Here is a 25717-nt window from a genome sequence, read left to right as displayed (position 1 = left end):
TAACAAAATGGTGATTTTCTTTTCTCTAGACTCTTAGAATTCTTTTTAATCATTTATATTTTTATTAAATCAAGATAAGAGTGATCTAGAGTGTTGTTTTAAAGAGGAGAGTAACTAAGTTACTAACCAAGTTCTTAGTAGATATATGAGATATCATCAATGTATTATGATTTAAATATTTTGAAAATTATTACAGCAATGTAAAATTCTGTACAATTTAACAAAAGTTAGGTTATTTATGTATTTGTATGCATTTATTAACTTTTATTATCATATCTATTTCATTGTTTACATAGCCAAAGCTGAAGATAAATTTAGTGAATTGGCTCTAATATACTAGCCTAAAATAAATAAAATATTTCATTCCTGATCATTGCATTATGTGCAATGTAGGCAATACTCATATACAAGTAGTTTGAAATAGACATGTTTTACATTCTTTCATTGAAAGAAAATATAGAACAGAAATAAGAACATAGCATGGCCTCTTTTATATTCTTTTTTATAGTCATATATATATATATATATATATATATATATATATTCTCTTTTATATTCATATAATAACTTCAAAATACCTTTGACCAAGTTGGGATAACTTTTACAATAGTAAAAATCTAAGCAGTTAGGCGTAATCCTGGAGGTGTCCTGAAGAGGTGTTAAAAATTCGTATCGGTAAGGAGATAAGGATAACTTAAAGGAAGAGTGCATAAAAAGTTATTCTGAGGCTCCATTTGTCAAACATGATAAAAATACTATGTGGCATGGAATGGCGTACATTTGATGTCAAAGAAGTTCATATATCAAAGAGGCAAGGTGGAATGAGAAATAGCATTGGGTCTTAACCAAAAGTAAGTGTTATGGAAATTTACTAATTAGTAAGTTAATTTCAACATACATCTTCAAAAGAGTTTGAAAAAATTTACCCTGCAAATGTGGACAATTTCCCTCCCAGAATGCATGGATTGTTAAATTGCGGTGCAATTAGTTCTTGGAAAGGTATATTTCAGAAGTCGCTAAACAACACAGGCTATTCGCATTTCCCTTAATTATCAACAATTACATCATTGTAAGACCTTATTGCTTAAGATATAATGTATTTTGGGCATACGGCTTACAGACATTAATTTCATCTGAAAAGGAAAATCCACCTTGAGAGCGAGCTCTCAAGCTACTCCATGGGTTCCTAGGAAAGAAAAACAAAACAAAACACACCAACAATGGTTATTCCCAAACTAGACCATCTGTGCTACAAAACCAACCAGTCTGGCATGACCTATTCATTTATGCTATAGTGACAAAAATGTATGGGGAAACTAGAAGTTTTCTCATTATATTTGAAACCTGTTCCACAGGAAGCAGTTTTAGTCTGGCACTGCAATAACAGTTAAAACCCATGACAGGAGGACATAGACACTAGGATAGTATTTGCTAGTATTATTTTGCTAAATGGTGATATTCTCAAGCTTTCTTTTAAATATTATAGTCATACCATTGACTTGGGATCCCTTGAACTCCAGTCAGATGAGCTTCTTTTTGCAGTGGTCAGGGATAAAGAAAAAGGTGTTTAATTGGTTAAACTTCTGAGAATCAAACAATGGGTACACAGTATTAAATTATAAGACTTTATCATAACTGCTAGACAAAAGAACAATTTGGAATATTTGGAATATAGGATCAACAAAAAAATGAGTACTCCTATGAAATGCTGTCTCTGGACATGACATGGATATCAAAGTCATGAACTCTTAGTGTCTGTGGTTAAGTGTGTAATACCTATACAAGATCAAGACAATAAAATTCCATCTTGAATATGTGCCAGTCACCATCTCTATTAAATTTAAAAAGGATCCACTGACAAGTATTTGCTGCTCATGGAGGCAGACTCATTCTTTTTATGGGGTTGCTGGGTTTCCCATGATCATATGGATGGGGCATGGCCTATGTGTATACAAACTATAATTACCCACAGCTCCTATCATATGGGACAAGTATGTTGACCCATAAGGTCAAGATGGCAGAAGGAGAGAATGAGAAGGATAAGGAGAAGAAACGAAGTAGGTAGGAGGACTTGATGAGGGTGATGCATAAGAAATGATTGAGGTGAAATGGAAGGTTGACAGGATAATACTTCAATGTAAATATATATGAAATGTTAAAGAAATGTTTTAAAATATAAGGCACCATTATGTGTTTTATATGTAGGATGACATCTGTGAATAAAGATTAATGTATTAACTTTTGTTTTATCTTATTGTAACATACTTTATATTATTATTATTATTATTATTATTATTATTCCTTAGAAATGTGTTTTCAATTGAGAGACAGAAATGAGTGGATATGGACAGGAGAAGAAGTAAGGAGGAACTAGAAGGAGGAGAGGGAGGGTAAAACATAATCATTATGATAAAAATAATCCATTTTCAATAAAGGGGAGAAAAAGGAAATACACACACACACACACACACACATACACACATACATAAACCACAAAAAGGAAACATCAAGTAAATACAAATGACTATCATCCAAGCATGGTAAAATATTTTCTACTTCATACCCATTAAACAAAATGCTTTTTAAATGTACATGAAAGTTTCCATTTAAAAATCCTAATGTATTTTCAAAATTCCACACCATGTAATTCTATCTGTGGCATATCTGTCTAGACAGCCACTTTTATTTATTATGTTAAAGGTTGAAATACTGTACCCCCTAAGGAGTAAGATCTACAGAGCTATACCAAATTTCATTAATTTGTGAATCAGAGTCCTACTTCAGAAAGATATTATATGTGCTCCTATATTAAAATGTGTCTTTACATAATATTCATTGCATAATTTCACACAACAGTGTTAAAAAAACAATGTCAGTTACTTAGTACTTCCCAAATTAATATGAGAATTACAGGGCAGTAGTGAAAAAGTCTCTGTTGTTGAAGAATACACCATTCACTACAGATATTTTTGGTTTCATCATTTCCATTAATCATCCTAACTATTTCATTACTACAAATCTATGTGATGGATCCCTCATTTAAAGATAAATGTCTAAGAACTGTTTTCCATGCATTCCTTGCATTAAAAGGCTAACTCAGAATTTGACAAAATTTTATGTAAATAACAATTTTGAGAATTTTCAAGTTTGTTCCCTTTTTGTTGGATATCTACGCAATTTTGCCATCATTGCATCTAAATAGCCATTGGTAGTATGCAACTGAATAAATGTTGTTGGGTATATAATTGGCCACATCCTTTGTGGTAATCCTTTACCCATGGAATTTTTTTTATTAAAACACTAACCATTAGTAGGTAGCAATGTGAGCTTTCAACCCTCCTTACCACTTAGAAGATTTCAACCATATGTCAATAGGCACCATATCCAAGAAAGTAACTTAAAATGATCCTTTCAATGAGGCATCATATTTCTTCACTATGTACAAGAGGAAGTGAAACTTTGCTCTATGCTTTCTTCCCCTCCTCTAGACAATTTTATTATTTTACATTTATTTAAATAAACATCACATATTCACTGAATATAAAAATAAAAGTTAAATCTATAATTATCTTTATATTGTTTTACCATTAAAGTATCAATTTTTCTGTTTCCTGTGTTTTACCACCATTTCAAAAACTAAAGGATTATAAAAATTTAGAAGCTTGTAACAAATAAATTATTTCTAATCTACTATGCTATAATTTAATGTCCATGCATTTATCATGTCACAGAACACACTGCAAGAGAAAAACACACAACACAGATGGATCATTTGTTTCATTTTGATATGCATATGTGAATACTGTAGAATTGTTTCAGATCTTTTTCTGTGTTCTGTATATTGACCCCTAAGATTCTCTGTACCACAGATAGCACAGCTACATCCCAATCCCTGATGGGTCATATCATTGCTTGTGATTTTGCGCAGCCTGCATGCAAGGGAGATACCATGGTCTGGATCAAGAAATATTTCAATCAGTAGTGATAAAACAAAAATAAATAGTCACTCAGGGAAAAGGAAGGAGCTGAGCCTGCAGTCAGTGATTCAGCTTCTGTGCTAGCTGTTTTTCTGATGGATGTTGAACACACATAAGTGCAGTTGCTTCCACAAATCAACAATTGATCAGAATTAAGCTTTCCTGGTGCAGTTTCTGTTCTAGAACTGAGGTTATGCATGGTTTATATGCCTCATATAATGAATTTGTAGTTTCCTCAAAATGTTGACATGACATTCTTTTTAAGAAAAAAGAAAGTTGATCTTACAATATTGATCATTTGCTAACTACATTCTCTTGTGATTTTTATCATTTCAAGCATATTTAACCTATATAAAATATATGTGTGTATATTTTTAAAATTATTGATAGATATTAGACAATATATTCATGTAACTTAAAATCATGACTTAAGGATATATCTCAGCAAGTGAAACCAACGTTAATATTAGCAGATAAATTATATTAACATCATATCCATGAAAGAAACCAATAAATTACTAGTCAATAGCAATAGACCAATTAGAACAATTGTGTCTTTTAACAATCCTTTATGGTAATGAAGACAAAGGTGTTTAATTGAATGCCCAATAAAGTCTACTTTCATTAGAGGGACAATGGCAACACTTGTGGGAAAGCATATTTTAGTTTGTATGAATCACGTTTTAAAACAGATGTAACTGAAAGATAGTCTGCACTTCTCACAATTATTTTGAGTTTTCCAGCCTAAGGCGTGGCTTTCTATAATGCGTGCAGCATGTTTCTATTACTTCATTCTCTAGTTCCACTTTCATCTCATCATATGATTCTTCAAAACAAGACAAACTAACAAACAATCCCAAATGAATCAAAACAAACTTACTTTTCCAACATATTGTGGATCTGGCCCCATATGTTCTTCTAAAACAAAGAACTGGTTCCATACCCATCCTCTCTTGGGACGATGATGGACTTCAGTCTCCCCTTCAGTGTGTTTGGTTTGGTTTCTGGTCACTTTGATGGAGCTGTGGTGAGCAGTTCCATAACACCTCTGCACAAAACAGAGACACACGAGGACTGGGCAGATGCAAGATGTGCTCGTAATTTTCATTGTAAGATCACTTCCCGTTCACACTCCTTCTTGTCTTCGAGGCCTACAAGGGCTCAGTGTGCCTTCAAGAGGAAAGCTGGAACATCTTTTGGAAGGACAGTCCAAAGTAGGTCATTTAGTCTGTCCATGATTTAACTGCCCATCAGCAAAGGTCAGACCATAATTACATCCTTATTCATGGCTTGAATCATAGCGGCAGCCATTACATCCAAAGTTGTTACTGCAGATGAACACAGCTCATCATTTTCTGCCTGGTGGGAAGAGAGAATATGTACATGTTATATTTTCTGCATGTTCTGAATATGTTATATTTATTTTTTCAAATTTCATTTTACATTCCAACCAAACTTAATATTCCTTTAAAACATGCAGCTGATGGGTGTGGATTTGTCTAGAAGACACACTACTGTGCTTTGCTCTGGAGGTATTTTGGAAAAGATTTGACTGAGGAAAGAACAATCCTGAAAATGGATCTCCATGCTTTTGGGGCAGGATTCTTGACAGAAGGAAATAAGGAAGAGGATAATAAGAGCTAAGCTCAGATGAATCTATCCCAGCTCATTCTCTGTGGACTCAATGGGAGCACAGACCCACCCTTCTGTTGCTTGCCTTCATTTCCATGCCGGACATCATCCATTAAACTCAAAGTCAAAACAAATCTTTGCTCCATTCTGTTATTTCTTCTGTGCTATTTGATTCCAGCAGTGAGGAAAGTAACCAATGACATAGTAAAATAATAATGGGCAAATACATGTAAACAAATGTGCTTGAATGAATTTTACATGTAATTTCCTGCCTTTAATATTAATCATTAATTATACTTGTACTTATATATGTAAATTGATGTATATATTACAAATTAGTACTGGAGGAATGTCTACTATTAATTTACTAATAATAATCTGTAAGCATTGGTGGTTGTTATACACAGATAAATGTGGCCTTCATTCCCAACAGGGAAACTTCTTGCAGAAGACAAAAAACACTACAAAAAACTATAGTCATTCAAAATCCAGATTTATGGGGAGTCTTCAAAGTCTGTCATATCATTTGCAGCAGGGCTGAAATGTGTAACCTCTTTGGGGAACAGAAAGTGGATGGGAAGGTATTTGGTAGGGGAAACAGGGGAGGAGGGGAGGGTTTGGGAACTGGGAATGACATGTAAAACAAGCTTGTTTCAAATTTAAATTAAAAAAAAAATATCAAAATGTAAAAAAAAAAAAAATTCCAGAATTATGGAGAAGAGTCCAACACACTTCCCCACTTAATGAGCAGGGATCATTGGGGAAGACTGGGTAGAAAGACTGTATGAGACAGAGAAACAGTTTATGGAAGAATGTGTCTTCTAGTAACAACAACAACAACAAAAAACTATAGCAAATATGACCACTAAAACTTAGCTGCATAAGGAAAATACCAACAAAAATACCTCATTGGGAACCAGAGGAAGAGTCCATGAGGCATCAACCCTACACACAAAACTAAAGGCAACTCAATAAATCTGGGAAGGGACAGTAGGTCCTTCTCAGGATAGAGCACATCAAATTGCTGTACAGTGACAAATGGACATACCTGAAAGCATACATAAAATTATTTGGACTTGTTATATTAAATAATATATGTGTAAATACAAAATCATATATGCATATGATAACAATTAATAAAAAAGGGAGCCTTGATTGAAGGATAGAAGGGATGGACATAAGGTAGTATTTGGAGTGAGAAAAGTGAAGGGAGAAACATTGTAGTTAAATTAAAATATCAAAAATCGACAACAAATTATAATATCAAAAAATATTGCACATATAAGAGTTACTTTTAAAAATCATAACATGATTTCTATCAGTATCATCACAAAAATCAAACAGGCACTTAAAGGCTTTAGTCATTAAGGAAATAAAATGGAGTAAAAGAGATGAAGCCTATTGTGAAAATATAAGTAGCTGAAAATGACACCAGGCTTGAGGCACAGGTTCACAGGTTAATAGTCCAGCATGAGTGACAATGCCAACTGGCTAATCCTTAGCGTCATACATGTTCTCAGATACTTTCTGTAAAGTTATGGAATTTATGTCCAGGCAAGACAGATAGCCAAGTTGGGGGATAACGTATAAAGATCTGATTTTACTGCATAATTTTTGCAGTTTTATCAAGAAAAGCTTGAAGGAAAAACAGTGACTAAACCACCAAGAGTAACATATTTTTATTTGTGCATAAAAGAAATATTCAGAACCTCAAACTTAGAAAATGTTATAGTTAAAAGAACTATATGAGATTTTTTTTTATTTGATAAGAAACATGAGATGCTTTACTTCCTTTTTAAATTTCTACCCTGCATATAAGCATAAGCCATCAAGTAGAGTTAAATGAATTGCACTTTGGTGGGTATTAAATGTTATAGTTAATAATTTTCCAAACTCCTGAAGTCTTCATTAATAGTCTTGTTTTTTGTAGAGTTGAAAAAAAACGACATTATGTGGTTAGAGATTAAAATATTTCAGAACATCAGTAGTCCTTTTTACCTATCAGGAATTTTTCTGATAAATTAGAGTTAATGATTATGGCATTTTACTGGTGGTATAAGAATTGTGTAGAAGTGAAATTTGAATTATATTTCAAACATCTGACAAATAAGGTATTCAAATTTTATGCTACTTTGGGGAAGCAAAGATAAGATACACATTTCACTGATTTTATTTTAAATTATTCAAAATTTTCTGTAGCTTATAAGGAAAAAAGGGTATTATTCTAGGAACAAATGTGTACAGGCATTAGAGAACGTGTAAAACACCTCAAAATGTATTATGATTTTGAAAAAAGAATTCTGCAATATTCCTATTTGCAAAACCTAAATTCTTCAAGTTTCAATACTCACACCTACTAAAACTTTTGGCTGAGTAGTTATATTCAATGCTCATTCAACTTTACTTAATACATATTTGGTGAATATTTAATTTGTCATGGATTTTTGTCAACTCATGAATTAAAAGGAGAGATATTTTAGTAACTCTTCTTAGAAGCCAATGTGACAAATATACAGAAGGTGTTGTTCCTCTCTTTGCAGCAACATATTTATCACTCTTTAATACTTTCTCACCACTTGGTGTGATTTTTTCAAAAGAAATTAACATCTTTGCCCTTTATGTTAACATATTTAACAAAGCATAATTCATGAGTACAATGTGAAGAAAGTGACTTTTGAAATGCATTACAAATATGTTGAATGATTGACTTTCTTTACCATGTTGACCTTGTGTATCATTGCAAAAAATACATGAGTGCTCTTTCAACTGTATGCACGTTATAATGTGTTAAGCCCTTATGGCAGTTAAAAAGAGTGATAAATATGTTGCTGCAAAGAGAGGAACAAACATAACTATTGCACTTTTGAACATAATTTCATGGCTCAGTTGCTATGCCATAGTACAACAGTGTCTGTACACATTGAAGCCATCAGCTGTCCCCCTCCAGTGGCAAATACATGATCATGATCATTTCTCTGTCTTTCCCACTGTATTTCCTACTTATCACTAGGCATAGTTCTTAAGGATTCTCATCATTTTTGATAATAATAATATATTCTATTAGTAATTGTATTTCTTGTCTCCCAAAGGAAAACTGGCTTTGTGTTTGAAAAACAGAATTTCTGGTATGAGTGTGACTTTAATAATATCTGAAGGATAGAATACATGAACTACGATAAAAGAGCATCCTTTTCCTTGTGTTTTGTGTTCTGCCTGTCTTTTCTGACATTGCTTGCAGAGTTTCATGTCTGCCACTTTTAATAAATCACTTTTCAGAAAGTGAGTTAATACCAGTAATATCAGAAGACCTGTCTTGTAATGTTTATTTTTAAAGAATAATATACAATTTATATTGACACATTTTTGAGATTCATGGTTCTTATTTATACTCCAAATATTTCTTGGTAAATAAAAACTTTGACTTGAACCACTTTTTAATTTAAATTTATGAATCTTATATTGTAAAAAAAAGTCTGGAGATAACTTTCTACTTAAAACAAACGAACAAACAAACAAAAAATATTTCTTCTAGGACAAAGTTATGGTCTTGAATTCATGATCATTCTGACCCTGATTCTTCAGTATAGCAGACCAGAGTATACCTTCCCATATGGCAATTTCTCAAAAGAAGAAACATAAATGAATAAAAAATATTTTAAAGGTGTTCAGCCTCATTAGCTATTAGGAAATAAAAATTCAAACAGCTCCACCGGTCAGAACTCCAAAAATTAAGAAAACAAATGACAACAAATTCTGGAAGTGATATGGAGTATAGGCTCTGTGAACTTCTGCTGAGTTGCTAATTAGCACAGTTCTGGTGGAGACTGATGTAGTGTTTCCACAAATATTCCATTTAGATATATCTCATGAGCTATTGTACCACACCATTTCCCGCTTCAGAGACATGTGCCCTTTCATGAACATCTTATCTACTCATAATGTCAATGCATGGTAATAGTCTCTATTTCCATTAGCTGATGATGGAAAATGAAAATGTTATCCCCATACACAGTGCAATTTTATTTAGCTGCACAGACGCATGAAATTTGCAAGCAAATACATAGAAGTAGAGAAATATGTATTGTATGAGGTTCACAAATAGAAATGTCAAATGTTCTAGTTCACATATATATCTAAGATAGAAACTTTAGATTATAAGTTTAATGTAGACCATGAATGTCTGAAAAAAAGCATAAGAAGACTTACTGTTATGAACTATATAAGTAGGTATATTGGAGTTACCCTATAGAGAAGATAATACTGCTTCCCCAGAAGCCATGGGTTGCCATATATAAAACCTAGTGGCAGGTATGAGACACCATCACTGAATTGTTGGCCAGGGCCATTCCAGAGATTAGGTACTAAAAATAACAAAATCTTGGTAGCAGAAAATGGAGAAATCAAGTTGGTACCAACTGAGAAATTTATTCTCTCCCTTCTAGATTTCATGGTACTGGAAGGTACTACTGATTTGCTGAGGGTGAAAATGCTGGAGGCATTATACATTACAATTACCCAGAGTTGTACTTACTTAATAAAAATATCTCATAGGAAAAGATTCAATGTATTTACTAATTTTATATATGTAAATATGCATCCACTCTGAGCAGTTCTTGTATAATAAACAATGTTCTCAGGATCTTGAAGACATAAGACTAACTTGGCATAGTTAAACTGAAATTTCATGAAATTTCAATGTAGATATCAGACCAAATTGGGACTGGACATGTGAAGCAGCATTCTTCAGTGCAGCATGTCTGGTGAACAGTCTTCCTTTTTGATAATCACACATTTTAAAAGAGAATAACCTTACTCTTGGCAGGTGCTTTAAAAGCATCCTGACAGTCAGACATACTAAATATGTACTGGTTGTATTTGCATGTGTTTATTACAATAATTAACTATATGATAATTACAGATCTTGAATAAAAGATCATTATTGTTTCCTAAGTTTTGATTCATTACATATGCTCTTTTATAATATACCAAAATAAGACACATGGAACACACAAAGTTTTAATCAATTTACCTTTTGTGACAAAGCCCAAGGTTTTTTCCCTGCCTGGGATACATAGGCGTGTCTTCCTTTACTGGCTACATATATCTTCAGATACTTGTCCGAACCTGGAATTACAGATTCTGCTCTGTCTTGGATCCAATCATTGCCATGTGTGTACAGTTCTTATTTCATGTCTGTTTCTTCAGTCTATGATGGTATCTGATTCCTAATATTTAATTATATATTTCATTCTTTAATACTCCTTTTTAAGGCTTTTCTCTATAACTTTGTAAAGGCTTTTATATCACAGGATACAATTTGTGAGTTGAATAATTAAACTCACTCTTCCATCTGCCAATTGGTATAAATAGTTTTTGCTTAAAGTCCAAATGCAAGTTTGTGTATACCACATAGAATCTCACTCTGCCCGGCCAAGTTGTGTGCTTGAAGGAAGAGTAAAATAGGATTCTCCTGCTTCTTATAGTGACTCATGCATGGAATCATACTACTGGAAAAACTAAAACAAGATGACCGTGTTATGAAACATATTGGGTCTGTGCAGTGAGGTCTAAGCTACCCTGTAATCTGAAAGCTAGCAAATTAATTTTATTTTAAAATCCCTTTACTCTTCCCATGGAAATCAACATATTCCAGTTCATTGTTATAGCCTTTATCTCTGCATTTCCATAATCTTGGTCTGATTTTTACTAGAGAAACCTATGTGATAACTAATTGTCTAGATTTTTTGGTGTGTATAGCTGCCAAAAGCCACGTGAGGAAGTAAGGGTGTCTTTTGGCTTACACTTTGGAGATAAGTCTTCCTCCGGGGAATTGGGAGATTTGTGAAGCTGACTCCACTGTATACTCAGTCACAAAGAGAAAGTGATCCATGATCATGCCAAGCTCACTTTATGCCGTAATTTATTGTACAGGCCCAAAGCATGAACAATGCTGTGCATAATTATGGAGACTCTTTCTAACTGAAATAACATCATCTATAAAATCGCTATTAGGGTTTTCTAGAACCTTATCCCTTTATTAACTCTAGATCTTATGAAGTGGACAATATTGGCCATCACACCTTTGTATTGGAGTTATATTAGTCTCTTCATATTTAATGTATTTTCCATTTCTATACTAATTGGTTTGGTTTATTTCATTATCATAGCCAGTAAGAAAACAATTATAGAGTGAGGGAGAAAATAAATTGAAAGTGTACAATTTAATCCTGGCTCTTATATTGTTAAGATAGTTAGCTTAAATTTTTGACATTTAAAACCATACTATGGAATCTAGGTAATTAAAAACAAGCGTTAACTCAGTTTAGACACCTTGTCTCTGACTTAAAATTGTGTTACATTCAAGTTTTAAGTTACCATATAATAAATCTCCATTTTATTTACAAAATCTTGCTTTTAACAAGTTTCTTTGTGTGTAAAGAAGATTAAGCAATTCAAAGATTAAGGCAAAATCAATCTGGTATTTATGCTTTCCTTGTCACTAAAATTCAGATTATCTGCATGAGTGTTGGTTAATGGAACCTTGATGGCATGTGTTCCAGTTGCACTACAAAAAACACATCCCAGAAAGTACCCCTGCATGGGCTATGTGCCTAAGCAGCAACATGTCTAATATGTGAAGCTTCTAAGGACATGCTGCTTTTGGATGATCTACCAACACTAAGAAACTCATCCCTAATATAAGTTGTTCAATCACAAGGATGGGCAGAACTAGAGTGGAGTATGTTTCTGAATGTTGTCCATCTCTATTTTAGGATGCTGAATTCCTTGTACATTTTAAAGTTAATCTGAGTGGTATATGCAAAGGGAAGGTAAACACTAGTGATGAGTGTCAGGGGATGATCTGGAAGGCACCCTGAATATCTGAAGAACAATGTTTTATGTATGTTTTTCCTCTCAAATATTTTGAATAAAGTGTGCAAAATAGACTTTGAATGAATTTCTGAAGCATCTGAATGAAAATGAACAGAATACCAAAATGCGTATTTTTAAACACAGGCTAAGCATTCTAAGCTTTAACTGAGGCTTCAAATGAGAGGTCACTTTTATATTGTTTAATTACTTAAACAACTGCAAATAATACTACACAACCTAACTATTGGCCATCTAGTACCACAGTAGTTTAATGTATCTTTTCTTGTATTGTTTTAGAATTAATAATATGAGATTGATGTATATGTAACATAAAGTTTGAGAAAGTTAAACGACATATTTGAAAGAGATCAGAAATTTTAAAATGTTGCTTCATTTGGATTTCAGAAGTTTTCAGTGTATTTGCAAATTTTATATACTGCTAAATCCATATGATCAGTTCTTTCTTCCTCATTCTGGAAGGCTCCTTGCACATTCATGATGCTCTCTAGTCATTTCTCTCAAAGCAGAGATTACTAATTACATATTGGATATCCTTGGTAATATATTAGGATTAGGTAAATTGGGCATAAATAAACATATACAGATATTTGACATTGCAAATCATGTCATGGGAAAACAAAACAAAACAAAAATCTACACACACATTTTAAACAGGAGTGAATTTTGAGCTCAGCAAAATGAATTTTCAAAGAGAAGTCCTATGTCTTAATGATTAATGATGCTGGGCATATCTTCAGGTACCTTTTAAGCATTGACATGTTGTTTCTCTTTTGGAAAATGTCTATTTAGGTACATGGTCTATTTTAATCTCTTTTTTGTTTGTTTTACTCTTGAGTTGTACGGATGTCATGTACTTTATATAATAACTCAATAACATTAAGGATTTAAAATATCTCTCCTAACCTGTATAAGATTCTGTCCTAATTTCTTTAAATAAACACCTTGTCCTTTCTTAGTCATTTTCCTTATGAGGTCAAATAATGGATATATTGGTTTGTTCGATGGTGCCTATGAATTCCTTAGACATCCTTCTCTGCAGCAGAGACACTATCCAAAGAACTGTATTGACATTCCCTGGTCTTTTTCAGCTTGACAGAACCTGCTCAAGAACTCTTAAATTAGTCCCAGTTCAATGATTGCACAGCTCATTTACTGTATTTATGAACTTTAAAAAATCCGGTTCACGAATGAAACTCTCATATATATCAGGCATTATTTTCTCAACTGGCTAGGCATGTTTTTTAGATACTTTTAACTCATTTTGGTCACATTTACATTTTATTTTTAAGGTAATGTGGATTAAATCAACATGTATTTGATTCATAATGATTCTGTTTGCTTACCCTTTGTTTTTGAGCTATGAGTTAACACCTTATTGTTTCAGAGCCCTGGAGGTTAAAAAGATATGCCTCAGATAGGCTGTACTTATAACTATGTGAACCATGGTATGAATGCCAGTGAACAATGCTGTAAGGTTTTCAAAAAATAGCAGGCTTCCAAAGAAACAACAACAAAATATGACAAATAGAATACAGTAAAACAAGGTACAAGCTCTCATATTGGAGCTGGACAAAGCAACCCAATAGGAGGAAAAGTGTAGGAAAGATGGGATGGATCTGGGGGAATTAGGAGGTATGGGTGGGGGGAGCTGGGAGGAATGAAGGGAGGGGAGGCTGTGGTGTGAATGCATTGTATGAGAGCAGAATCTAGTTTCAATAAAATGTATTTAAAAAACAGCCCTCCAAAATGAAATCATGCTTTTCTATTTCTTACTTGTATTTTTTTCTTAAGCAATGGTGATTTTGGTGTTTGAAATAAAAACACAACTTTTGTGATCATCAGGGTTTGGCAATTAGGCTAGGCCAGCAGGTTTCTTAGCTCTTGGCTTACAAACATGTACTACTAAAACAGGCTTGTAGATGGGTAATTCAGATTGCCTTTGGTACTTATGTTTACATGGCAAAAGTTGGCTAAATGACCTATCTGTAAGTTACCACATTCTTATCAGATACTAGATTTAAAAAAATGTTTTAATTATATGTTTATGTATATGTGGGTATGTGCATGAATGAATGGAGTTTCTCTCAGAACCCAGAAGTCTGTATTAGATCATTGGAATTATACTTCCAGGTGATTGGGAGTTGTGTTATATGTGTGCTGTGTTTCTAAAGTAGGTCTTCTCCAACACAGCAGTGTGTGAACTTAAGTAGCTGAACCATCTCTGTAGTCCACATTTTTTTAACCTATACACAGAGTTTAAAGATTAAATATTTATTATATATTTTTACTATTTATGTGGGCAATTTTGTCATAATGTAAAAAAAAAAAACTTACGTGTAATGATAACCTACTACAAATAGTGTGGAAGGGAGATGTGATTTTTCTCAAATTAGTCTCTTTCTTCCAGCTTAGATAAGTCAGCCGTGCATGCTTATAAAGAATTTAAATTAGATAAAAATCTTACACATAATAAATGGGTCAAAATTCACTGTCTCTGCAAACTAATTTAGATTAAAAGACAGTCTCCGCACAAGTTGCATGTGTGGATTAGTGGTAGAGAACACACAGGAAGATTACAAAACATTGCTAGCTCTTTGATGCGGTCACTCAGACCTATTAAAGGAAATTAACCAAATGTTTTCAATGAGTTACTAAATTTTGAGGTACTACCAGTACAATATTCATTAAATACCTCATTTTTTAGAACAAGTCCTGAAAGTCAAAGATTTTTGCTTTTACTATCTGAAAACTCACTGAGATTTTATTTGCAATTTGTTGTGCACATCTTCAGCTTTTTGCATTATCCAATTTATAGCTTTATAGCTTATGGCAATTAGGAAATAATGCAGGAGAAATGCTGCATATCAAAATCATTCAAAAGATTAAATATAAGGAAGGGACTCCTAGTTGTATTAGCATACCTGTAGATACAACAGCTAACTTCTCTCGGCTACTGAATTACAGTTTTTTGAGTCTCAAAGAAAATAACTGCACCATAGAAATGAAACTGCAACAGAATTGTGCACTATATTCCTTTAATGTGTTATTAAATACACACAGAGATAGGATTTCCTGGGGAATTTGCAACATTATAAAGATAATTGCTACAATGTAGTCTTATAAAATAAAGGCTTTTAAGTTGATATCTTCATGGGGAATACTTCTGAGCCATTTTACGTAACAAAAATTAATCCCATAATTATAAGTATAATCTCCATGTATTAATTACTATCATGAAAATATTTATTGTTTTTATGGTTCTGTTATTTGATCTTGCAAATATTTTGTCTTCTAAGTGGGAAAATCAACAAATAACAAAATTGCCTATAAATTGGGTAAGAAAAATTTCCTTGGATCTACCTTGGTTTGGTTGGTGTAAGTGCATAGGTTGAACATGCCATGGAAAAGAATTCAGTAAGTGTTTTTCTAACTCCATAGTCTCCACTTCACTTCCTGCCTCCAGGTTCCAGTCTTTCTCTAACTTCTCATCATTGAGGATTGTAAACTATAAGATGAAGTAAACCCTTCTCTCTAAATTACTTTTGTGCATGGTATTCATAAGAACAGACACCCGAATAGTATTGTACTCAATGGAAGTATTATGATAAATATAAGTTTACATGCTGATCTTGAACTATAGATACCTGTTTGAAAGGATGATGGCATTTCTATGTGGTTGATATACAGAATGGATAGCAGGATGATCTCTGAGCTACACCATCAAAAGAAATTAAAATACCTCAGAATAATGAAAAAAGTCACTATCATATTTATTAAACTGTGATGAAATGAGAAAATGCTTATATGATAATATTTTATCACATAATACAGGGAACTTTAAAAGTCCAGCTTTTAAAATTTCCATTCAGGTTCAAAAAAATTGACCTACAAGTAAGTGAGGAACTAAAATCTGAGGGAAAAAATGAATTGACTTACACACAATTGTTCCTCGCACACCCTTCATTTCTCTCTCTCTTTTTTTTTCTTTCTCTATATATTGTCTTCCTCTCCCTAACTCTCTTTTCTGTTTCTTTTATCTTTGAAGTTCTTGTCTTCCCTCAGTTCTTAGGGGTACAGGTATATATATACATTTGCAATGGTAATCCATTTTATAATACATTGTGAGGCTTGAGTTTCTCAGGGTCAGTAAGGCAGATATGATTTACACACAGAGCAATAAACTAAAACTGTTAGAAGAAACTTTTAGCAGTCATTACTTAGGACTATAGGTCAAAGAGAGGGTCTAAGTTTGATTTGTACAAGAAATAAAACATGGCTCTGGCCTCAGTGGCAGCACAGGTCTTCAGGAAAGTTTAATATTCCCTGGGGATGAGCAAAGGGGCTAAATACTTTTGTCTTTGTCTTCTCAGAGGAAGAAAGAGGAACCAGTAAATCTCTGAATTAAAATCATGGGTTACTAAAACAAGAAGTTTGAGAGTCCTTTAGTGCAGGTTAGTTTAGGTTATCGCTTTCTTTATCTGCCAGTGAGATAAAGCCAAGGGCACGCTTATATTTTCAATCCATCTAGGCAGGTATGAATCAACAACTTTAAACACGTAGTAATTCTATGTCCTTGGATATTTGGGAATGTCTTTGTTCTCCCTTTTATAATAATAATAATAATAATAATAATAATAATAATAATAATAATGTTATTATTATTATTATTGGAAACCAGCATTGGGCCAAGTAAGACACCCTGAATGTGGGTCTCAATTATAAGGCCTAGACAGTCTATGGGAATATTTTAGATGAAATGCTTTTGCCAGAGCTCTAAACATTGACCAAATGTCTGTCAATAAAAATAATTGTGGAAAGGCAGATCTCTGCAATTGCAATGGAAAGGTGATGGGAGATGTCATTCTGTATATGTTTCTCATACTGATAATAATAAAGCACTCTAGGCCAATAGGAAAGGAAGATAGGAGGGACTAGGAGACAAGGAGGAAATAGGAAGTAGTAAGGAGGAGCCAAGATGGAGAGTCTGAAGAAAGCGGTATGCCGCTGGCTCCCCGGCAAGAGAAATACATAGATCAACAGAAATGGGTTAATACTTAAGACAGAGCTAGCCGATAAGAAACAAGTAACCGGGCCAACAGTATTGTATCAAATACAGAGTCTCTGTATATTATTTGGGGCTGGCACGGCGGCAGGACAAGACCGGGAGGCGGCAGGTGGAAAAACCATACTTGTTACAGAGAGGGGAACAAGGACCTGAGAGTGGGGAAAAGTCCTCATACATAACTAAGGAATATAATCAGTAAACTAGGAATTATTAATGAAGAACAGGTATTTAGACACAGCTAGGGAATATAATCAGTAAAACTCCAAATGCATGAGAAAATAATTGTTCCCAGTAAATTACTAGATGGTGCTGAACTGTGGGAAGTAAATCTCAAGTTTGTTACAGAAAGGAATAAGCTTACAGGAAAACTCTACTGCAATTCATTCACAACATTATAACACCAGGTACAACTTTTGTAACCAGTTTCATCCTTCAGAAGAATCCTTAATTCTTACCTAATTATTTGTGATGCAAACACAGTGATGTAATTACTGTGTGATCGTGCAGCTTGTAGCAATATAAATATTTGTTACAGGATGTTTGTTGAAATTATGTTATCTCTTATCTGTAGAAAAGTAGAAATTTGTCAGTGAAACATGGTCACAGCAAGAAGTGTCCCAGCAGGCTCAGTCATCTTATAGACTAGTTTCCAGCTGTTGGTGTTGTTCAGGGAGATTTACCAGGCATGGCTTGGACAAGGTATTTGTTACTGGGAATTGGCTTTGAAACTAAAAAGCCTCAACTACTTCCAGTTTGTTCTATGTTTGATGATTATAATTTAAGATGCAAGCTCTTAGCTTTCGGTTCCTTATACGAAATCTGCTTTTCTTTAAAGCCTCTGTTCTTCCACCAAGCTTGTGAAGCCATGATTCTCAGAAAACTTACAACATCCCACCCCTTTACTAAACCAGCATAGTCCTTAACTATGATATCTTCTTTGCCACACATAAGGCCTCCTTCCTCATCAAAGGGACCTTTTTGTACAAGAGTTGGAGACAACACCAGCCACAGCCAATCTAAACATATAGCTCTGGAGCACAATGCCAGTGACTATATCTAAAAATCAACTCCTGTACCTAAGGTTCAGTGGACATGGAAGAAGTGGTACTGAGAGATGTAAGATCAAAGGATGGGGGTAGGCTGGGGAGACAGAGTGGAGGGTGGGAGGATGGGAAGGAGAGGAAAATGGGATTGTTTTGTAAAATAAGATTACTTTAAAAATAAAGAAAATAAAAACATAAGATCAGGAAGTTTGCCCTGAAATTGTATCACTCATTATTTTTAGGAGCATCAAATATAAAGTCTCATCAGCAAGACTGCCTAAAAATGATCTGGACAAGGTCAACAACAAGAGTCAGCCAAAGTGGACAGGGGGAAATATCATGAGTTCTCAACCCTACAGTCAGATCTATGGGTGTGAAAGGAAATCTCAGAATAGAAAAAGAAATAGTCTACCTCAGAAAAGAACATGCCAAATGGATATACAATACTAAATAGAAAGAACAGAAAACATACATACAAGTATCATTATACAGACTGAGCAGATGATAGTTTGAAATATATATTTATATACAACAATCAGTGATTAAAAAAAACATGAATTTGAAAAAGAGCAAGAAGAAATATATAGAAGGTTGTAGAGTGAGGAATGAAAAGGGAGAAATTATGCAATTACATCATACTGTCCAAAAATAATAGAAATGAGAAAATAGTAAGTAAAAAGTGTTTAATAAAAGAAAGAAGTTAACAGCTTTGCAATAAAAAGACTGTCTGCCACCTCCTCATTTTTCTGCTCATTCATGTATATGTTTAAATAATTCTAAACAAATGATAAAAATGGAGCATCTGGTGCTTGAGGTGGTGTGCATCTTCCAGCTGTGCTTAATCCTCAAAACACAATATGTTTTTTCAGTAGTAGTTATTTCACAATTACAATCCTTTTAAATTAAACAGAAAAACTGCATGTTGATTGAATATTACTAAAACAAATAAAATCATATTTTTATGTGGATTAAAAAGGTACTGTATTTGAAAAGTTATGTTTGGAAAAACTGGTAAACATCTCTTTTGAACTTGTACTACGTTTTTGATGTTTTCAAGCTCAGTTTTAGGGAAAAAATAGGATGTATTTTGAAATGACAGAACAAGAAACATTATGTTCTTTATAGAGGAATTGCATTTATTTAAGTCAAGTATACACTCGTAGCAAGTTTTATTCATCCATTGTGGAAGCCTCCCTTTTATCTCTATGAGAATGTTAAATTAAATTTTGATATTTTGTAGAAGAAAAAGCAATAAAGCACAGTTTACATTGGTGTGTATGCTTTTGATCTGTGCTATTGAACATTATGTGCTGTAACAAGCAGCTTCTGCTTTAACTGAAGCTCATTTTAGAGGAAAACACCCAGGTCAAGCACAAACAATACAACTCTTCCCATTTTGCTGACTATAGGCATCATACTAAAGCTCTATGTGATTGCATATTCACTAATGCTTATGGTATAGTGTCCTACAGTATGTATCAGAGATGGCCGTGAATCATAACTTTTAGACATAGTCTTGCTCTATAGCCCCAGCTACTCTGAAACTCCCTATGCAGACAAGGCTGGGCCTTCCCTCATAAAGATCTATCCACATCTCCCACCAAGTCCCTGAAATATAAGTGGAGCATAGGAAACTTTTTTGCAGTGTTGGTCAGAGGAGCCCAAGAGATACAACAAAACATTATGGAGTATTTTTGCTGTCTTTTTCCTCTCATAAACTGAAGGTAAGACACATTTGTTTGTTGGACAGACAATGTGTATGAATCTACCTGGAACTGACCTGGCATCCTTATTCTTGAGGACTAGATCTCAGTATCTGATGGAGTTGTGTAAGGTGCCAAAAGAGAAAAGCAATCAATTGTTCTATCCAGCCAGTGTTTATGAGCTATAAAATTTACCAAAATCAATAAGATATTCTGAAAGACACATGGTAGTGTTTACATTCTAGAAATAACCAACATCACTTTCTTAGCAGTTTAGGCTTATACAATAGGAGTAAATTCATTATTGTTGCCATCAATTTAGTTCAATTTCCCTTGGTACCTTATGCCATAGAATATCCAGGAGAAACTACTACTTCCATTTTCCCAACTTACATTATTTCCAATTGCATCTACATGCATATTCTGATATATACAGATGGATGTAGTTCTCACCCCTCATTAATTAAAAATAAAGCCTTCATTCTTAGAAAGGAAATTGAATTATAACAGAAAACAAAAGTACTTCAAAATATATGGGACAAATGTCTGTCAGGGTACCTATAGAAAATTAATAAATATGTGTCCCAATTCATAAACATTAAGCTCAGGGAGCATTGCAAAAAAGAGAACAGAAAGATTTTAAAATGCAGGGGACCAGGATGTCAGCTGTAAGGTAGTCTCTTCTAAAACAGAATTAATAACATAAAAATGAGGACAAGAAGGAGAAGGGAAAGACAGGTAAGTGTGGTTCTGGGTGTCATTGTGGAAAATATTTTGAAAATGTATTATATTAACTTTGCAAGGAATTAACAAAATCTTAGTTGTATTTTATTTATAGTATTTCAGAAATTGGATAGTCTTGAAGAAATAAAAAGTTTCATTGCATCAGATGCCATGACAATGTGGACCTTTACATCTTTGTCTATTGCTATGCACAAAACTTAAGACTAAATAGATCAAAGACATCAACATAAATCCAGCCACACTGGACTTTTCAAAAGAGAATGTTGGAGGTACACTTGAAGAAATTGCTACAAGAGACTGCTTCCTGAACACAACACCTCCTGAAACTGAGAAGCTTCTATAAGGTGAAGGACACAGTCGACAAGACAAAACAACATCCCACAGACTGGGAAAAGATCTTCTCCAACCCCACATCTGACAGAGGGCTAATCTCCAAAATATACAAAGAAATCAAGAAACAAGGCACCAAAACCCTATTAAAATGTGGGGTACAGAACTGAATAGAGTATTCTCAATATAGAAATCCAAAATGGCTGAAAGACATATAAGAAAGTGCACAACATCCTTAGTCATCAGTGAAATGCAAACCAAAACAACTCTGTCAGAAGGGCTAAAATCAGAAACACCTGCTTATGGTGGAGAGGATGTGGGGAAAGGAGAACACTCCTCCATTGCTGGTGGGAGTACAAATTTGTACAGACATTTTGGAGTTCAGTATGGTGGTTCCTCAGGAAAATGGGTCTCAGTCTACCACACAAATCAGAACTTCCCCTCTTAGGCATATATCCAAATGATCAACATCCATGCTACAAAGACATCTATTCAACTATGTTCATAGCAGCATTATTTATAATAGAAAAAAACTGGAAACAACCTAGATGCCCCTCAACTGAAGAATAGATAAAGATGATGTGGTGCATTTATTTACACAATAGAATACTACTCAGAGGGGAAAAAGCAATAAAATATTGAAATTCACAGTCAAATGGATGGAATATGAAGAAACCATACTGAGTGAGGTAACTTAGTCTCAAAAAGAGGAACATGGTGTGTACCCATTCATATACAGATTTTAGACATAGAACAAAGGATCACCAGCCTATAATTCACACTGCCAGAGAAACTAGGATACAAGGAGATACCTAAGAGATTCATACAAAGTCCTCCACAGAAGGGGAAAGGAACAAGATCTCCTGAGCATATTGGGAGTGCGGGTTGGCAGTGAGTGGAGAGGGAGTTAAGAGAAAGAGAAAGGGAGTAGAGGAGAGCATGTGGGACCAAGAAAATTGAGTTGTGGGACGAATTCATAAGAGTAAAAAAAATAAAAGGGGAGATACCATAATAGAGGGAGCCATTATAGGTTTGAAGAGAAAACTGACTCTAGAAAAATGTCCACAGACCTAAAAGGATGACTCCAATTAACAATCTTAGCAGCAGTGGAGAGGCTACCCTAAATGCCCTCTCCCAGGAATGAGATTGATAACTAATTTATGTGCTATCATAGAGCCCTCATCTATTAGCTGATGGAAACAGAAGCAGACACCCATATCTAAACACTGAGCCGAACTCCTGAAAACCATTTGCAGAAAGAGAGGAGTGATAAGAAAAGGGGTCAAGACCAGACTATAGATACCCACAGAAACAGCTAACCTAAACAAGGGGGAGCTCGTGAATCCCCCAGACTTATAGCTGAGAAACTAGCATTTGACAGACTCAGACCAGCAGAACATGGGTCTCAGAAGGCCTGTGCAATCTAAGGGACCTCTGACAGTGACACCAGGATGTATCCCTTGTGCATGAACGGGCTTTGGGAGCACATTCTCCATTGAGGGATACTCCCTTAACATAGAAGCAGGAGGGAGCGCCTAGACCCTACTCCAAATGACAGAGTTTGATGATCCTTCCTGGAAGGCCTCACCCTACCTGTGGAGAGGGTAGGGAATGTGACAGGAAGGGGAGTTACGGAGGCATGGGAGGGAGAGAGAGGGAAATGGGATCAATAGGCAAAATAAGAAAAAATATATACATGGTAGAATATATATATACATATATATATATACATACATACATACATACATACATACATATATATATATATATATGGTAGAATAAATTTAATAAGAAAATCTTCAAGCCCTATTCTACACAGTCTCAGAAAGCTTCCAGGAAAACAGCTAGATTTTCTTCAGTTGCATGTCAGTGTCCTCTGTAATTCTTCACAAACTCACAATTACAAGAAATCATTTTTCATCAATCAGAGTTGTTACTGGTGAACATTAAACATTAAACCTTTTTCTAGCTAATTTCTTGTCACAGAAAGACTTTACTGAACAGTGTCCTGTGTAACTTCCCTGATTATGTGCAACTGAAGCAAGGCCTTAATACATGGGCAATTTTCACCCCATATCTCTATAACCTCTATGCCTGTACTTATCAACTGTGCTCTACTGTAACTCATGCAGTACATATCTTAGACTATCAAAACATTGTAATTTTGTCCCTATGACATTCTGAACCAAGCACACATTCAGAAATGTAATGAAGGAGGTAACCCATTGAAAATGAAGACCTCTTAGCTGCTGGGAAGAAATCCCTTCTGAGAGATCCAGGATGGATGGGTGTGTGGAATTATGTCTACAAGCAGTCATACCTATTTATATATGAAGCCACAGATTACCACAAGGACCGCTAGCACAGCACTGAGTGGCTTTCCACTGCATCCTATGTCACTCTAATTACCACCTTAGCTATTCCTTAGGATCACTTCACAGAAAAATAAAATGTATCTTCCCTTGAATAAGAATAAACTTACCCCCTTTCTTTGAACCTAAACACACTGCTCTAATTTTTTTATTTGGGAGGATGCATGAAATAATACATGAAAGCAGCTAATACAGGACTTGTAGACGTTTTTGAACAGGTCTATATGGGTGTGTTCACTTTTATCACTTCTTCATTAAAGTCAGATACAAAGAAGTGTGATCTTTGTTACCACAAAGAAGTCAAATTCTATTTTCAATACAGAGTTCACCCAAATACAGGTATAGCATTTGAAAACTACAATAGTCACCTTTGCACAGTCACATGGAGACAGATGGAACAACACTGGGTATCTGGCACACAGGAACTTATTTTTTTCTCAGTGAAGAGGAAACCATTCCTGCTTATTCACACTGAGAATCCCCCAGGCCAGCCCATTATTGTACATGTCTCTTTGAAATGTATTCTGTATGCCCATCTGTCTACTCCTCATTATTGATATTCCTCTTTACCTCTTTCAGGGATGAAGTATTATTGATATCTTCCTGCTCTCATCTATAAGAAAATTAAGGGTAGAACAGTTTGTCTTGAGCCTTGTGGTTTCTTAGGTAATATGATTATTATCATTCTCCTGCTACCATGGGGTGAGAGTATTTCATGGAGTAAACTTGTTTGCCTAAGGTTATGACTAGGAAGTTCACTGAATTTCTCTGTGTTTGATTCTCTGCACATATTATGTATTTCAGATTCATTCTCAATATGATGTTTAGTATAAAAGAGATGAGGACCATATTTTCAGAAGTTCTTCTGATCTCAAACTTTGTTGCCCTTTGACAATTTGATTTTCAGTTAGTGACATCTTTGTCAAATCTGCATGGCATTAAAAATGCAGAAGCAAAACAAACAAGCAAAAAATGAAACAAAAATTCCACGAAAAACAAAATCTTTCTTGTTATTTAGAGCACAAACTTGTGGATTACCTCTTCATTTCTGCATTTGGGCACAGAATCCAAGTCTCTTCTCATAAAGCATTTCTCTCTACAAAACTAACCATGCCTTAAGGCGTTTCTATAATAAAACGGAGAGCAATCAGCCTGGGATGGAGATTGTGCCTGGAGAACACATAATCAGTATAATCAAATTATTATCCTGTCAAGAAAGAAGTGTGTCCTTACAAAACCCAGCATCTATGATAACCAGCAGGCTTGCAGTGACTACTCCACTTAGTGTCAGTACATAATGAAAGTCTTACAGACTTGGACATAGGAAAGGCAAGAAGTAAGGAAGGGATCTGGCAATACAAAATATTCATTACTCAGGGGTAAAAAAAGAAAGGAGATACTATATATCCAAAAATGCAGGACAGTTAATGAACAAAAGACACTCAACTTCAGGCAGGATTTCAATGGAGGAACTAATACACTGGTTTTCAGCATTCTCATTTCCCATGTCTGGAGATTATGATTCACCTATGCCTTTAACATCTTTAAAACAATGTAGATTTGGTCAATAAGTTTTTACTCAAAGTAACCCAACTAAGATCTTAGGGTGTGAAATAATTAACTTTTCTGTAGTACCTACTCATCCCTCCTTTGTTGACACTTTGATAATATATACTGATATATAATGATTATAAAAACTTCAACTTAGCTCAGTAACTATGAGAAATTGCTACTCTTGCAGAAGACATGAGTTGGTTCTCAGCATCCACAAAGTATGTCACAATGCTAATTTCAGAGAATCTGGTTCCATTTCCTGACCTCCTTAGGCGCCAGGCATGCATTGATGGACATATATAAATGCAAGTAGAACACTTGCATAGGAACTATATTAGTAAATGAATATTTAAAATAATTATAAGGGATGTGAATCTCGATATCCTGAAAATGTATTACCTAA

General features: G+C 34.3%; 1 protein-coding gene across 1 annotated transcript in view; it reads right to left on the bottom strand.

Annotated features, from left to right (window-relative positions):
• Cdh18 (cadherin 18) overlaps positions 1-5289 on the bottom strand; it is a 235501-nt gene extending 230212 nt beyond the window's left edge. Inside the window, exon 1 of the mRNA XM_051182583.1 lies at positions 4858-5289. Within this exon, the coding sequence (XP_051038540.1) occupies positions 4858-5085 (228 nt within the window). The 5' untranslated portion in view covers positions 5086-5289. The remainder of the gene's footprint in view (positions 1-4857) is intronic.
• Positions 5290-25717: the final 20428 nt, after the last annotated feature.

The sequence above is a fragment of the Phodopus roborovskii genome, unplaced genomic scaffold (assembly GCF_943737965.1).
Source record: "Phodopus roborovskii unplaced genomic scaffold, PHOROB, whole genome shotgun sequence".
In the NCBI taxonomy this organism is placed as follows: Eukaryota; Metazoa; Chordata; class Mammalia; order Rodentia; family Cricetidae; genus Phodopus; species Phodopus roborovskii.
This window is presented reverse-complemented; position numbering and strand designations above follow the sequence as displayed.